This window comes from Manacus candei, unplaced genomic scaffold, assembly GCF_025592945.1.
Source record: "Manacus candei isolate 608988 ecotype Guabito, Panama unplaced genomic scaffold, ASM2559294v1 h1tg000034l, whole genome shotgun sequence".
Classification (NCBI taxonomy): Eukaryota; Metazoa; Chordata; class Aves; order Passeriformes; family Pipridae; genus Manacus; species Manacus candei.
The window spans coordinates 3,129,323-3,144,506 of NW_026138082.1; the positions used below are offsets into that span (position 1 = coordinate 3,129,323).

Genomic DNA, 15,184 nt, shown 5'->3' on the forward strand with positions numbered 1-15,184 from the left:
TCAATGAGAGATGGATCACACATATTAAGAGGGGCACAAAAAATATTGACAGCAATACTTTGGTAACCAGATGGGCTTTAAATGTTTGGAAAATATAGGCTAGGGAAACAGAATGGAAACATAAATGGTCTTTATTTATGAATACTAGGGTTTTATAGAGAGATTGAATAAAACCAAGTTTAAAATTTTTGCCCTCTAGAGTTGCAAAAATATACAGAGAAACATTTTTCTTGGATTGTTTTGTAAGTCAAATAAGACTTTATGGACCAAGAGTTGAATAAACACACTCTGTAGAATTACGCTAACTGAAACCTGGCCATTAAAAGCCAGGACTAAATTTCAGATTCTAATTTTTAAAATTTTTTTCTTTCTAATTAGTTCAGTACAGTTGGCAGTTTTTACTATCAGAAAAGGATTGCTCATTAATTTATATGCCAAAAAATTGTAACTGTAGATTAAAAAATTCTATTAAATCTTGTAATGTATATGGCCAAGAATATCTAATATAGTTTGCCAAAACCTGTTTTAAGTGGAACGAGGGCTCTTTGTTCAGGCACCTACTTTCCGTATTAATAAATACTGGCTACCATCATACCAATACAAATTTGGGGAAAAAAACCCCAAAACTTGAAAAAGCCTAATTAGCTACAATGTCAATGTTTTCTCTGTATCAAAGTCACACGGGTAGCTGTGTCCTGTATCAAATACATGGAAACAAATAGATGGCATACTGGAATCAAGCACCCTTGTGCACAGCACTGATCACAGGACAAGCAAACTAACAGACTGCCAGCTGCAGTAGTTTCATCTTCTGTGAAATCTTCTGTGTTTTTTCCTAATATCTGCGCTCCTGGATTCATGTGATTGTCCAAAACCCTGTTTTCCTCAACAAAAAAACCCCCACGAACCCCCCCCAAAACAAACAAACAAACAAACAAAAACAACAAAAAAAGAAAGAAATAAATTTTCTATTCCTATCACCTGATGGCTTAAAAATAATGAGATTAAAAGCTAATCCAATTTATTTAATTTATTTGATTTTTAAATGTTATGATTATGGAGAGGGATGAGGAAAGACTGGTTCATGATGGTAGAATGTCTGGAAATGTTTGGCAACGATGGCCCTGGGAGGGTCAGGGACAGGGCTACCCCCAGAATGCAACTCGCACATGCAATTGTGATTTCTACATATAAACTGACTTCTTCAAAATATTTCTGTATATATTGCTAGTACTGTTAATATGCTGATGTCCAATAACGTAATAGTCTGATTTTTTCCTTCTATTGTGTGCAGATATTCAAGGCTATTTCTTGTGCAGCAATACTGTGCAAAGCAGGATCTTACTCTGCAGACACATGAGGAAAAAAAAGTTGGAGAGGGAGCCAGTACTGTGGCTTAAGAATTTTCCTCTTTCTCTGTTTCTTCTGCTGATGAACACTTGTTTGCAACAAACCACAGAACTGCCTACAGCCAAGGTCAATTCCCTATAAAAGACTAGAAGAGGTGCAGACACTAACTTGGACGGATATATTTGCGGAGAGTACTGGTGCGCTGATCTTGGACTGTAGCCACTACTTGTTATTACTGCAAAACAGAAAACAAGAGTACAGCAGTTAGAAACACCATGAGACCGATACATCCAAACAGCAGCATTAACAGAGAAGCTTATTGAAATACACAGCTTTTCAAGGAAGCAGATGTCCCTTGAACTGCAACATCTTAATAAAAAAATTAAAAAACTGTAAATCATTCATTGCTATGCGGAACCCTCTAGTTAGCATGGAGGTGTTGTGCTTTTTCAGCTTGACTGACACATTTCTGAGTATACTGCAGAGGCGTGTATTTCATACATCATCTGTGATCCACACACCGTAGATCGTTCAAATTTGCAAGCTGCATTAAAAGGGATAGTTAAAAAGAAGCTTGTGATTTAACATATGGTATTGAGATAACATACACATACCTTTAAAGGTTCACATTAACAAGTTCGATTTTAATACTGGATGGAAAAGCATGTTTTATATGGTTGTTGCTAATTTTAGTCAGCTTAGGAAGACACTGGGCTGATCACAAGAAAGCAAATATCATTCTTTATAGACAGGCAGATTAGAATACATTCGCTAACAACAATATTTTTACTGTGAAGTATGGATAAACAGTCTTGTTCAGTAGCCATCCAAATTGTGTATGTCTATACTATTCACAGCTGCATTCTTCCAAAAAAGCTAACAGAACAATAGTCATAACCAATTAAAATTTCATTCAGAAGCGATGCTCACACTGGATTAATTCCAAGTGTTTGGAAGTTTCTCTTTCCCTTAGCCATCTGTCTTGACTAAGACAGATGTATTCCAAATATACGTACTCTAAGTGTTGAACCAATCCCTTCAGAGCAAATCCATACTGGGCAAACATACAGAGTGTCTTTATTAGGCCATCTGCTGTTCATTCACTTTTCAAAAGATTAAAGTAGTACACAACGAAGCACTGGAATTTCTTTAGTCTAATCAATCATAGTTGTACTTCAAAGTGTACCCTCTTCCTGAGTTATTCGTAATGGTAGTAGAAATGAACATTCAGAATTATATAAGTGACAAATAGGTTTAGGTTCCTAACTATTTTATGAAACATGATATATTTCTACATCCAGGCCTAATTAACGTCTTTCAGATCTATTGCTGTGAACATATGCAGAGCTTGATATTTTTAAAGCTAGTTTAAATGCATTTAGAATGTATAGGACTTAAAAGGAAAATACAGTAGAAGAAAAACAATTAACTTCTTTTTAAAATGTGCAGTTGAGTATGGCTTGAAAGTGAAGAAGAACTGGATAATAACTTTTAAAGCATGTGCCATCAGATTTCATGAAAGAGTTGCTGTTTGAAAAGGTATTGACGGTTTGCCCATGATGGAAATCTGCTAAATTTCATTTTGTGTGGTTCTTTTTTTTTTTGAGAATGCCTTTCCATAGTTTAAGCTCAACTCACAGAGTAATCCGCTACATGTGCAGGCAGCTATTCCCAGAGTTAGACAAACCTATAGCTGTATCTATCAACATAATCAGTCCATAGAACTCTAAAGGATGCTCGTAGTTATTTAAGGCTCAAAGAGCAATTACTCTTCCCTTTTGTATCTCTGTGACCTTTCTAAAGACAAGCAATAGCTAATAGAGTGACCTTGGTGATTCTCAGGACAAGGAACTTTTGTGATCCATTATTGGCTTATTGGATCACTTTTGCCCATACTGCTCCACTTTTTGTCTGATCATTTGCTGTATAAGAGTTCACTTGAATAATCAGTTTGGTTAAAGCACATTTACCATGCCACCACACCCTATGTAAACTACAAAAGAACTTAATTACTATTAATTTAGATCACTTGAGCTATCAAAACCTAATGTTTTTTAAAAAAAACCTGTCCCGCCTGCTTTTTTTTTTCTTTCTGCATATGTCTTATTTTAAAAATTCAGAGAAGAAAATAAAATACTTTTGGAATATGTCTGGTTTTAAATTTCCTTTTCTTTCTTTTTTCCAATTTTCCCAATGAAAGGGAAGTTGTAAGGAAGAAAAAGAGGCAAGACTAAAAAAATCTGGTTTTTTCACTCTTTCTCTGTAGTTTGTCCCAGCAATTTGTGTACTACATTTTACACTATAAGGTGTTTGAGAAACACAGGGTGTAAGGCCTATCATAAGAGAACATTATGACTGAGTGGAGTCTGTGGACTTCATCTGTATCTCATAGATCAAACTGGTAACTCTAAGGGTTATCAAACTTAAACAACTTTGACTACCTCCTAACCCTACTTCTGAGGACTGGTGGAAATGGAGGAAATGGTGGAGGCTGGTTGCTGTGGGTTTTGTAACTGTGCCACTGTAAGTAGCCATCTAAATGAATGGGGCTAAATGCTGTTTTGTGTTACTTATATTAAAACAACAAAAACCCACCAAAATTGTTTCCTCTCTGAAAAAGTCAATTATTCCTAAGCTTTTACTATTTGAATTTATCAGAGGAATGTTCTTCAGGGCAGGTATAAGACCCTTGATCTCTCCAGTTCCTCTATGGCACTGAGGGCATATTCCACTCCCCAGTAGCATTGTTTCACAGAGGGGACAAGAAGGTTGACAGCCAGCCCTTACCAGTTAGTCTCTCAGATCAGCTGGCCAAGGTGACTGTGGGGGATTTAAATGACCATTAACTGTTTTAATATCATGTCTTGGGTTCAGTATATTAACACAGGTTGGAGTTTTGTATTTTTTCATTACACATCTGGAAAATTCCATGTAAAAAAGTTAGATTAAAAGGACCTCACTTAAGTAACATCACAATCTCTATGCACAAGTCAACCAAATGTAGGTTAAACAGCAGTTAAACAGACATTTCCTAACTTCACCTTTATAGCCTTCAGGAACTGTTTTCTATATCCTTTTTTTTTTTGTGTAATAAATCCTAAGTAAAAAGGATAATGAGATCAACAAGTATCTTTCTCTCCATTCCATTAAAATAACAGTTCTTAAATTAAATCCACTATTGTAAGCCATATATACACAAGAATGCATGCACTCACAGTACAGCAGCTGCAACAAATTCACAGTGTATGAAAATCTCAGTTCAAGGCTGTGCACCTCCCCATATCCTGTGAATGCTACCCCGGTGGGAGTCTGCTGAAGAACCACAAAGCTTCAAACCGAGTACACTGATATTAATTACCAACTGTTCTTCTTTGAAGAAAAAGGAAGAGGAAGGGGGATGCACAGTGCGACTCCTCACCTGGCTAACCCATGCTAAGAGGGTTGGCATGGATTCTCCCAGGGGCAGCTCTGCAGGACAGGGGAATTGCAGCCCTGATTTTGAGCTGCAACACCTGAACTGCAGCCCCGAGCAGGAGCATGCCCAGTCCCAATGGCCTGGCCAAGGCCACTAGGGCAACTGTCACTCTAACTTCAAGAGACCTACACACTTTGTCTTTCTGACTTTTCAGTCAACAGAATCACAGTTTTCTGTGGAGTCTAATCTATCTCTCCCACCCTATACCTCACACACTCTGTTTGACCAACACTTTCTGTGTTACAGCTGGTCATTAGGGACAGAGCTGACTACTTTACACCCCACAGGGTTTTTTCAGCCTTCTGGTCAGTTCCAGGACAAGTCACATGTTTTGACTGCCCTTGGAGCATGAAAATCAATTTTAATGGGTAGAGCATTTGAAAGAGAGGATTTCTGCATGGCAGAGTCTCAGCTACAGTTCTCTTTTCATCCATGTCTGATGTAATAAAATATTTAAGAATACACCTAAATCCTTCCCTACTTAACGAAGAACACTTGAGTGCTTCTGACCAATGCTTGTACAAGACAGAGTAGATAACAGCGGCCTATGTGTCTGTGCATCCTCACGAAATGAGAGCACAGGTCCTCTGAGAGCTGCAGGAAAGTACCAGCATTATCACTCTGTCATAGTTGGGAATAACACACGTATGTACCTGACTGTAAGGAAAAAACAAACTGTTCAGTGTTGGGCTTTGTTATGCATTTTTTTCAGTTGCAGTTGGCTCATCTGAAATGACATCTGCCTACTAGTCAGTATTTACTGTCTTTGGCAACCCATTAAACTTCTCAAATAACCAGTTAGGTTAAAAAATCAAGAGAAATACTGTTTTTGTTTTTATTGTTCTTTAGCGCTTCTCCCACAAACCTAAAGTCAATGAAACTGTCCAATTTGCAAGTACCAATAAAAGGCAAGTGTGAAAGTAAAGCATTCAATCTTTATGAAAGGCTTGGTGCATTGTCAAGGCAGATCTGCGCCTCGCTCTGATGATGAAGACTGCACGTCACCCAGACGGGCAGACTATCGATTTCCCACTGTGAATGACTGTACTCATTTAATGCTTGAGCTTGTGGACTAAATTGAGAATCAGGTTCATATTTCTTTTGAGTATGCAGGTGGCTAACAGGCAAAAAAGGACTGTGCAAGGCTCAAATTCCTGTCTTTTTTTTTTTTTTTGGAGGCACCAACTTTCCAAACATCCAAAGCGTAGAGATCTCAGCACTTCTTTGAAGTCAGTGGAAGCTGATGGGTGAGTGACACCTGGGAAAATCAGGCTGTTACTTAACTATCTAAACTCGAACTGGAGGCTGCAGTTTTTAGTACCCCAATGTTGCCTTAGCCATGTTTTACACATGGAATACAACTCAGCTGCCTTACATACATGGCAGAAGCTGATAAAATTTCACTGACAATGACAAAATCATATATGTGGTTGGACATTTTATAATCTGTAATCATTCCTAATAAAATCCTAGCATTGAGTAACAAAAGAGTGAAAAAGAAAAGCTAAATTTTAGTCAAGATTATTTGATATTTTATGGAACTTGTTAGACTTCGTTGTGGTTGATGTGGTTCCTTTCAGTCTAATTATAATGGAGACAATGTTTTCATCAGAAATAGTATACACTTGCTTTAAATCTCACTAATGACCTTTTCTTCAGGCATTATATTTGTTATAAGTATTTTTTTGAATAATCAACTTTGGAGTATAACTGATGCCTAAAAAACCAGAAACATACACTCATTTTAAAACAAATTTAATTACACAGAAACACTGTGATTTCCAAAATATTTTATATATGGTTTGACTACCTAAGTCTACCAAAGTAATAGCATCAATGTGAGTGGCAATTCCTGGCTTCATGGACATTTCAGTCGAGCATTACTGAACTGGTATTTTCAGATGTAAAATTTACTCTCCCTCCTCTCCTTGTTAATATTATTATTAGCAGGATTCAACTTAATGATTAGAAGGCAGATTATCTGTACTTTTCCACAGTTCATCACATTTTAGTAATTTATAGGAATATACTTAAAAACTGCTGTTTGTTTGATTTTTTTAAGAAGTAATTGAAACATGATTATTTAAAGTAAAATATAAACTTTATTTTCATGGAAAGAAAGTAGCTCACTGTAATGGAAAGAAAGTAATTTATGGTAATCTGGTCAGCATTTGTACTAACACACTGCTCACAGGAGTAAAACAATTAGCAATGAGATATAACCCTTAAGATTTTAAATTTTACAAATTAGCATGGCTGTTACGAATACAATCCATTTTTCCTCCCAAGATCATGCATGACTAACCCTGAGAAAAAACTCTACAGTACTATAATAACAGTATTGCTATAACATTTTTGCATACAACAATCGCCTTAGGAATCATGAAAGCTTCTTTAAGATCCCACCTCATGTAAATGGCAGAGTTGCACTTACAAAAATGAAAAAGTTATTATTATTTTTATTATTATTAGGTCTTAAAATGTTACTTTATTGTAGCTTTTTAAAAATTGCTTCCATGCAGTTCAATAGTGAATGTTATTAAATGCTACAATAATGTGCATCTAACAAAACGTGATCTTATTATGGCTTTACCTGACCCAGTAAAAGTGTCAAGCGATCCATCTCCAGTTGTTGTTGTTGTTTCACTGTTGTTCATGGGTTCTGTTTTGACTGCAAGAAGAGACACTACATAGAAGAATAAGTAGACATGAGATTTTACTTCTAAATTTGTACTGGAGTCCTCATGCCAGTCGCACTAGTGGTAGTCCAGCTAGAACAAGCATGCGTGCAAAAGCTTTAGCCTTTGCTCTATCACCGAATTGAGACAATCTACACTAGCTCTGTCTGGAATGGACATGCATCTACATAGCTTTTTATCTGTCTATTTGTCTAGCTATTGGTTTTAGCAATTGGAATATCTTCTGGGGAGATTTCAACCTACATTTAATTGATTCTAACAATTCCCTAAGAGTAGCAGAGAGGAAGGAAACATTAGCTGTCAAGGGATGTAGCACATAACAAAAATAGTTTTGCCTGACAAGTAAAACAATTATAATATGGTTTCATGCTCATATAGAAGCAAATTACTTTCACAGTGCCAGCATGTTGCCTTTCCCCTTCCCCTTTTACAGAGTCTGTGGGGGCCTTTTTGAGCTAGGTTACCAGCAAGCAATTTTCCATAAAGGAAGAGAGAAGTTTGAAAGGAAAAAAAGCCAAAGAACTAGAGTAGGACACAAAAGGCAGCCACAAGTCAGCTTCTAAGTCAGAGGTTACCAAACACTTGGGTCCACTCTAAACTCAAATTACTTTTTACAGATCATCATGCAGTCTTAACATCCAAGTTATAACCGAAAGTACCACAGAGGCAATACAGATTTTATAGTTAATATGTTACCTGGACAGAACATTTGGCATGGACTTTTGTAATGGAGTTTGGGAACCACCACATCTAATTGATGTGGTAAGAAACAGCAGTACAGAATACACTGTAGCTTTTAATAGCTGACTGACTGACAAATATGGAAACCCTTGACATATTATCATAATTTCTTTGTGAAGGTCAATTAGGGTTGGGCATGAACATTCATCACATATATATCAGCAACATGTTTACAGATATCACAGGACTGGTAGGTGCCCAGGGGCACAGAGAGAAGTTACAGTGAGGACCTTCACAGGCTACTGCCACAGTTGTATGCCAGATATTGAAATTCTGAGTACACAGCCTGGGATTTGTGAAGAAGCCTTTGCTGTGACAGCTGGGCTGGCAGAGCCCCCTCAGCAGGTCTAACACATGCCAAAGAAAGGTGTTTTCTGCCAGCTGGTTACCTGATGCCTCTGAGGGGCATCAGCTAAGCTGACCAAAGCTCTCATCTGTCAACATCACTGCATCCATGTTTGACTTCACTGGCAGCGGTATGGGAAAGGCGAGAATTTCATGTTCTGAGCCGGCAATATATTTAAAAACTATGGCTCAGATTCAAGTCACCTAACTTAGGCATATAAAAGGTGCCTGCTAATCTCCCTTCATGTTTAGTTGAGACATAGGGGTGCTTCCAGAGGTTGATTCAGTCCAAGAACAGCCTGAGCTGCCCTCAAGTTCACCATCCCTCTTACAGTCTGTAGAGGAAAAGGTAGTGGATGAGCTAAATAAAGGATTTTGTTTTCTCATGGGGAGAAGGTCCAGAACCCGCAGATCCATTCTGCTATTCTTGTGTCTGTGAGCACAGCAAGCTGTTCATCGGGTACTGCACAGCCTGCTGTGATGAGCCCCGCATGAGTTACCTCTCCTACAAAATCACATCCCATTTCCAGTCACACTGCTTAATGGACCTTACTTCAGTAAGTCATATGGGATGCTACTGACATCTACAACTGTACAACTGACCTACACCTGTTTAGATCAAGCAGATGAATTGGGATATATTTGTCCCTGAGACAGGGAGAGTGCCCTGCCGCATTGCCGGTGCCCTAGTGCCAATCAAACTAAGTAACATCTTCTTGCTTAAGTTGTATCTTTAAAAAATATTTGAATGTTTGTCTCTTGAAAGTAAACTTCTTTTCATTACTGTTTCTCTTTAGTAAAACTACCACACTCATATAGTCTCCCTGCAAGCAGGAGGATATTAACTCAATATGGCATCATCAGGGAAGAATTATAGCCACATTTTTTCAAGCTGTTGTGCACTCGTTCTCATTCTGCTAGCTATTATTTTCTCATTAAAAAAAAAAAAAAGCTGTGACAAAATTACCCAAAATGAACGAAGTCATTCATAAGAGTAATCAATCATTCCCATTTCTATATTTATATGAGAAAGATGTGATTTTATTTTTGCCAGATCAATTAAACACAAATCAAGAAAAAGCTTAAGTGTCATTTGTCACAAAATGATTTCCTCCATTGAACCTCTCAGTCATATGGAACATGTATGGTTGCCTGAAGCATGAAAAGTAATTAAATTTATTTTCTGATTACTACGTACGGATGCCTCCACGTACTTCTACAAAGTGTGGACACCCACCCACATGAAAAAAAGTACTTTTTAGCACCTTTATCTCTTTCTATTCAAGATGGGCACTATTGCCCATACCAAGCTACAAACCTATGTTGAGTACTGCATCTAGAAAGACAGTATGTGTTTAACTGTTATATTTAACAAAAACTTCAGTAATGAATTTAAATGTTTACTTTAGAATTGTGTCTAGTTCTGGTTTATGCCAGCTGCAGTGCACTTCCATCAGCACCAAGAGGCACCATCTATTTTCTGTCCCTGTCAAGCAGCAAAGAATCAAACCCAAAAAACTCTCTCCTGTACTTAACTTGACAAGTGCAAATGATCTTTTGTACTCAAGTCAATTTTTTTCCGGTAAATTTTCTGTGGATGTGTTTTACAAAAGGTAAGCTAATTCAGAGCGGTTTTTTAAAAGGAAAGATTTTGAGATCTTCCTAACTTTAGTCCAAAACTGCACAACTTAAGCACCTTTGTAATGACTTGTAGAGAAACGCAGTGGTGCACATTTACAGATATGATTAATCCTGTATGTACTGCAACAGTGTCACATACAGAACTATTAATCATTACAACTCATGACAATTACTAATACATGTTGGTAAACTCGTAAATGGCAACAACAGCTTGGAAAATTTGGCCAAATGTTTGTAAAGTTGCAAGTTACATGTAGTAGCACACTAGACATAAGCTTTGATTAATAACTAGAATTGTAGTAGAATAGTAACAATAATGTCAACCAATAATGCTCAGGTAATCATGCAATGCTGTACTTAAAAACAAAAGAAAAGAAAAGGGGCATTCTGTGAAAATTCCATTGTCTGACTTCCACTAATGTTGACTACTGGCTATTCCCAGCAATGTCGAACACCACGAGACAATCCCAGCCTCTCAGAGCATGTAGACAGTTAAGCTAATTATAAGTGGGTTAAGTTCTCCTTGCTCATCAAATTACTTTCAAAGCTTTGTAAGATAACTATTTATTGCAACTTCCTGCCAGTTTCCTGGCTGTGGGAAAAGCCTCTTAGAAGGGGTAGGAAAAAAAGGACTGGGAAGAAAACCCCAGGAGAATGTTCAAACTGCATAACAAAAGAACAGAGCAAACCAAGAGAGATGTCACACAGCAGTCACAGAGACACACCACCACACACCACCACACACATGCACTGTACCAGGGTCTCTCATACTTGTTGCAGAGGAGGGAGTACTACAACTCAGCAACCAGTCTGCAGTATTTAACACAGTCATGTTGTCTCCTGAGAACAGGAATGGTATAACAGTTCATTATCCCAATGTCTGTTCAGTGTACCTGAGAAGTCCTCAAGGCAATTAAGTGCCTTAAGTCTTTTAACTGCACTGTATTGTTTTTATGGGTATTATTTTAACTGGTTTATTTATGCATGTATAATATAGAGGCATCTAGTTATCAGAGTTCTTTAATGGTATGTTTGAAGTTATCTCTTCTCTTTTTTGCTGGAATAAGGATTCTATTTCGAAATGTGATTCAGCCCTTCTTTGCAGAGCTCTGTTACCCTCACAAGCACATACACTTTTTACTCACACTGACAGACTTTTTTAAAAATTGGGATAAGTGAATAAAATGCTCTACATTGCGGTCAGAAAGAACAAACTAAAAAAAAAAATTTCTTAGTGTAAATTGTTAAAATAGACAGTAATGTATAAACTCTAAAAAAGAAGGCTGAAACTCTAGCTTGACATCCATGGTGTCATTTTCATGGACTGCACCTCAGAATGTGGTACTCTGCCTCCCACTGCTCCAATTCAGCTATGGTATAACCGATTATCTGAAAGCATTGGAACATCTGTGTTGTAGCTGCATGATAGTGCTGTCCCTACAGTAACACTTACAGCAGTAATAACCAGCTACTTCTGAGGAAAATGTAACAATCTCTTTATGAAAAACTTCCATTATCTCCCGAGAAATGGAATTCATCATGAAAAAAAATTACCTAAACCTAATTTTGATGCACTTCTTTCGACAGTGATTTAATTTAACCTAACTACCTATGTAGTTCAGGGTGTAAGAGTAAATTATTATTCATCAATGAAAAATGACACAGAAAATGTAATTTATTTCAAGTTACCAACAGGTATAAGCAAGCCTTTAACACTGTGTTCAAGTCAACCATTCCTAATCTTTCATTGTTTCACCTTTGCAACTTGTTTCAGTTCTGCCTCTTACTTCAATTGGTGCAAACTGAAGAACTGGTTATACTTTTATGACTGCCATTTTTTCATAATTCTTGCTGGGTACTTATAAATGGGTATATATCATTCTTGAAATTATGCTAAAAAATGCATATGACTAAAAACTAGCCAAACCTTTGTATGTGCCAGCAGTGTCTTATACTTACCTCCTGTTCCATTTGTTGTAACTGATGTGCTACTAAGACTAGACTTATCCAGTTTGGAACTACCTGGTGCATCACTACTTCCAACAAGATTATGAGGACTGGCTAGATCCTGCATTTCCATAGACCTGTTAAAAAAGAAGATGACAGTATTATGGACTATTATTACTAGAGTATTACTATTATCTGCTTTTTCTTTAATAACTTTTTTTATATGGAGAGTTTGCAATGTAGTCAGATTAATAAATTAATACAGGTTCCTTTGACATCTTCTTTGCTTTTTACCAAACCTAGGAAAGTAGCTAATAATTTTATATGAATAGCAACAATGCCAGTATTTTTCTCTTTTCCTGTAGATATTATGAAGTGACATAGGCTTATGAAACTGCTCAAAGAGCTTGTAAAAGATGTGCATGAGGGAGTGCATATATATGGATGGACAGAGGGAGAGATGAATTGATAAATTCAGGTAATAGGTACTTCTTAGAAGAAAACAGAGAAATTTGGTGAAAAGTCAGTCATTACAGAAAGTCAAAATAGGAACTTCTGCCTCCTGCTATCTGTATTCCAACCACCAGCAGTCACTGCATCCACACTAAATCACAGGTACAGGCCATACAAGCGAATGAATAGAACTTTCATGTACATCTGGAAAATTCTTCACTCTTAAAAATATGTATATTCTAATTAGATCACTTATTCTTGTTTTGTTCTGAGCAATTTCTAGAAAGCTTGCAAAATTTCAAGTGGATTAGATTGCAATGGATTCCAGCATCACAGTTACACTGGGAGCCTGTAGATGGCTTTAAAGCAGTGATAACAGATTTGCCTTTTGCAGACAAAGCAGACAAGGAACATTTCTTGTCAAACCAGTAATTGCAATCCAATTTGCAGTGTATGTTCACTTATTCCTTGCTTCATTTATAAATTAGACAGATTTTTTTTCCGCCAAAGAAACATTTTTGCTATATATAAGCAAAATTGCCAGCCCATCTGCAACAGGAGAACCATTCACCATATGTATACTGCAAAGGCCAACAGGAAGATTGTCTTACAGAGATGTAAAAGCTAAATTACATTGTACAAGGCTGAGATGGCTAGGAAAGAGATGAACAGTTGGGATAGTTCAGTAAGAACAATGGCTCTTGTATATTCATATTCTGACTAGGACAATCAGTGGCAAATTGTTAAGGCAACACCCAGCATCTTCAGTATTTATTCCAAATTTCACTTTGAAATTACCTATATTCTGTGCTCCCACACATCCCCCTCTGTGGGGGAAAAAACCCAAACAAAACCCCACTACCTTTCCATCAAATATGAGTGTGCTATTTGAATCTACATTTCTTCCCTCCAGAGAATGAAATTATCTCCCATTTTGTGCTCCTAATTCTGCTGATCTCCTGGATGCTTCAGCCTTCCTCACATCACGTTCATTTAACCCAAGATACAGATTCAGAGCCTTCATGTACTGAATATGCTCAAGAAAATGTAGGAAATACTACATCTCAACTGGGAAAATGAACAAAGGCCTTACCCAAAGGCACATGAAGTAAAGAATCTCATTTACTCAAGTAAATGCCTATGTCAACCACGATATGCACCGATACACCACTGGCAGGATAGCCTTCCCAGCAGCAGTCTGGATGAGCAGGGAAAAACTGATCTTGTTGGAGGCCATGCATCAGCAGGTAAGAATTTTACAGCCATATTCAAGGAAATGCCAAGGCATAAACTGAGATTTGAACTGCATTGAACCCAATTTCTTCATCTAGTTGTATACACATTTCTACACATCTGTCAGCAGTGAATTATATTTATTGTCTACTGGAAATGTGATCAGTGTTAGATGAAATAAAATGAACTCAAGTTGTTTACAAGTCTGTCAATTTTTGTTTAGTAGTTTCGGTACACGGATAGCAGCTAAAGGTTAAAAAAATTCTGTGAGTTTCCATCTTGTATGTATTTAAGGGAGCAGAAGAATGCTAAATGAAATAAACAATGCATGTTTCATTGCATATACAGTGTAATGCTCCCCACGTGTTCACTTAGCAGTTTTAAATGCCATGATTTCCTGTTGAAGTATGATCAGCCCACAGATACCTAAGGGGCAGTTCCAGCTTAGAAAGTTCACATCTGATTTTTTTTCTTGGTCAGTATGAAAAAATTATAATAATTTCTTTTCAGACAGGCATATATCATCACCACAGATGGAAATACTTCAGCAGTATTTGATAAGCAAAATTACTGGTTTATGCAGATAGTGTGTATAAGAAATATCCATCTTAAGCACTTTTTACACTCAAGTGAATCAGACTTTCTTAATCAGAAGACTAAGTCCAGTGACTCTCATTTGCTTGGCAAAGAATATAAACAATCAAACTTTGTAAAAAGAATAGTTTTTGTTTCAAACCAGTATGAAACCTTCTGTGCAGAAAAGTAGTCTTATCATTCTAATTTGTTTTCTATAACATATGGCATCCCAGCCCACAGACATGGCAAGTTAAATTAACTAAAACTATTTTAGAGGTAGCGCATTCACAGACATTTTCTCTGTATGAGTAAAACACATCTTGCACTTATTGGTAGTCTATTAAGAATAAAAAGAATATCCAAAGCAATAAAAAGTTTCACAGAACCATGTGTATATTCTACTTATCCTAGGTGCTCCATCCTGTGTGAGCAAGTACAGGGATTACTTTAATATATCCCTATGTGATTTACTTATTGAAGTACACTACTTTCTGTGTAACACATGTCATTCAATTCACCTTTCTGGATGCATTTAGTTTACCTTTAGCCTAAAAAATTCTCAGGAAGATGTAACAGACTTACTAAAATCTTACCTTTCAGTGAATGGAGGATTCAGGAAAAATGCCTAGGAAAATGGATGAAATAATTCCAACATCTTGAATTCATTTTGTCAAACTAAATGTTTATCAGAGTACTGCTTTCACTGACTTAATCAGAAGCAGGT

The 15,184-nt window shown here is 36.9% G+C and overlaps 1 protein-coding gene across 10 annotated transcripts in view; it reads right to left on the bottom strand.

The window, feature by feature from the left end:
- Positions 1-15,184, bottom strand: part of EYA4 (EYA transcriptional coactivator and phosphatase 4) — a 148,669-nt gene that overhangs the window by 36,572 nt on the left and 96,913 nt on the right. For 5 of the 10 annotated variants that reach the window (XM_051792579.1, XM_051792573.1, XM_051792570.1 and 2 more), the window contains exons 4-7: positions 12,211-12,335; positions 11,023-11,091; positions 7,419-7,511; positions 1,519-1,585 (exon numbers count right to left, since the gene is read on the bottom strand). In XM_051792579.1, the coding sequence (XP_051648539.1) occupies positions 1,519-1,585; positions 7,419-7,511; positions 11,023-11,091; positions 12,211-12,335 (354 nt within the window). Of the gene's footprint in view, positions 1-1,518; positions 1,586-7,418; positions 7,512-11,007; positions 11,092-12,210; positions 12,336-15,184 lie in introns of all 10 variants that reach the window. The other 5 variants (XM_051792571.1, XM_051792572.1, XM_051792576.1 and 2 more) reach the window with 1 other exon arrangement.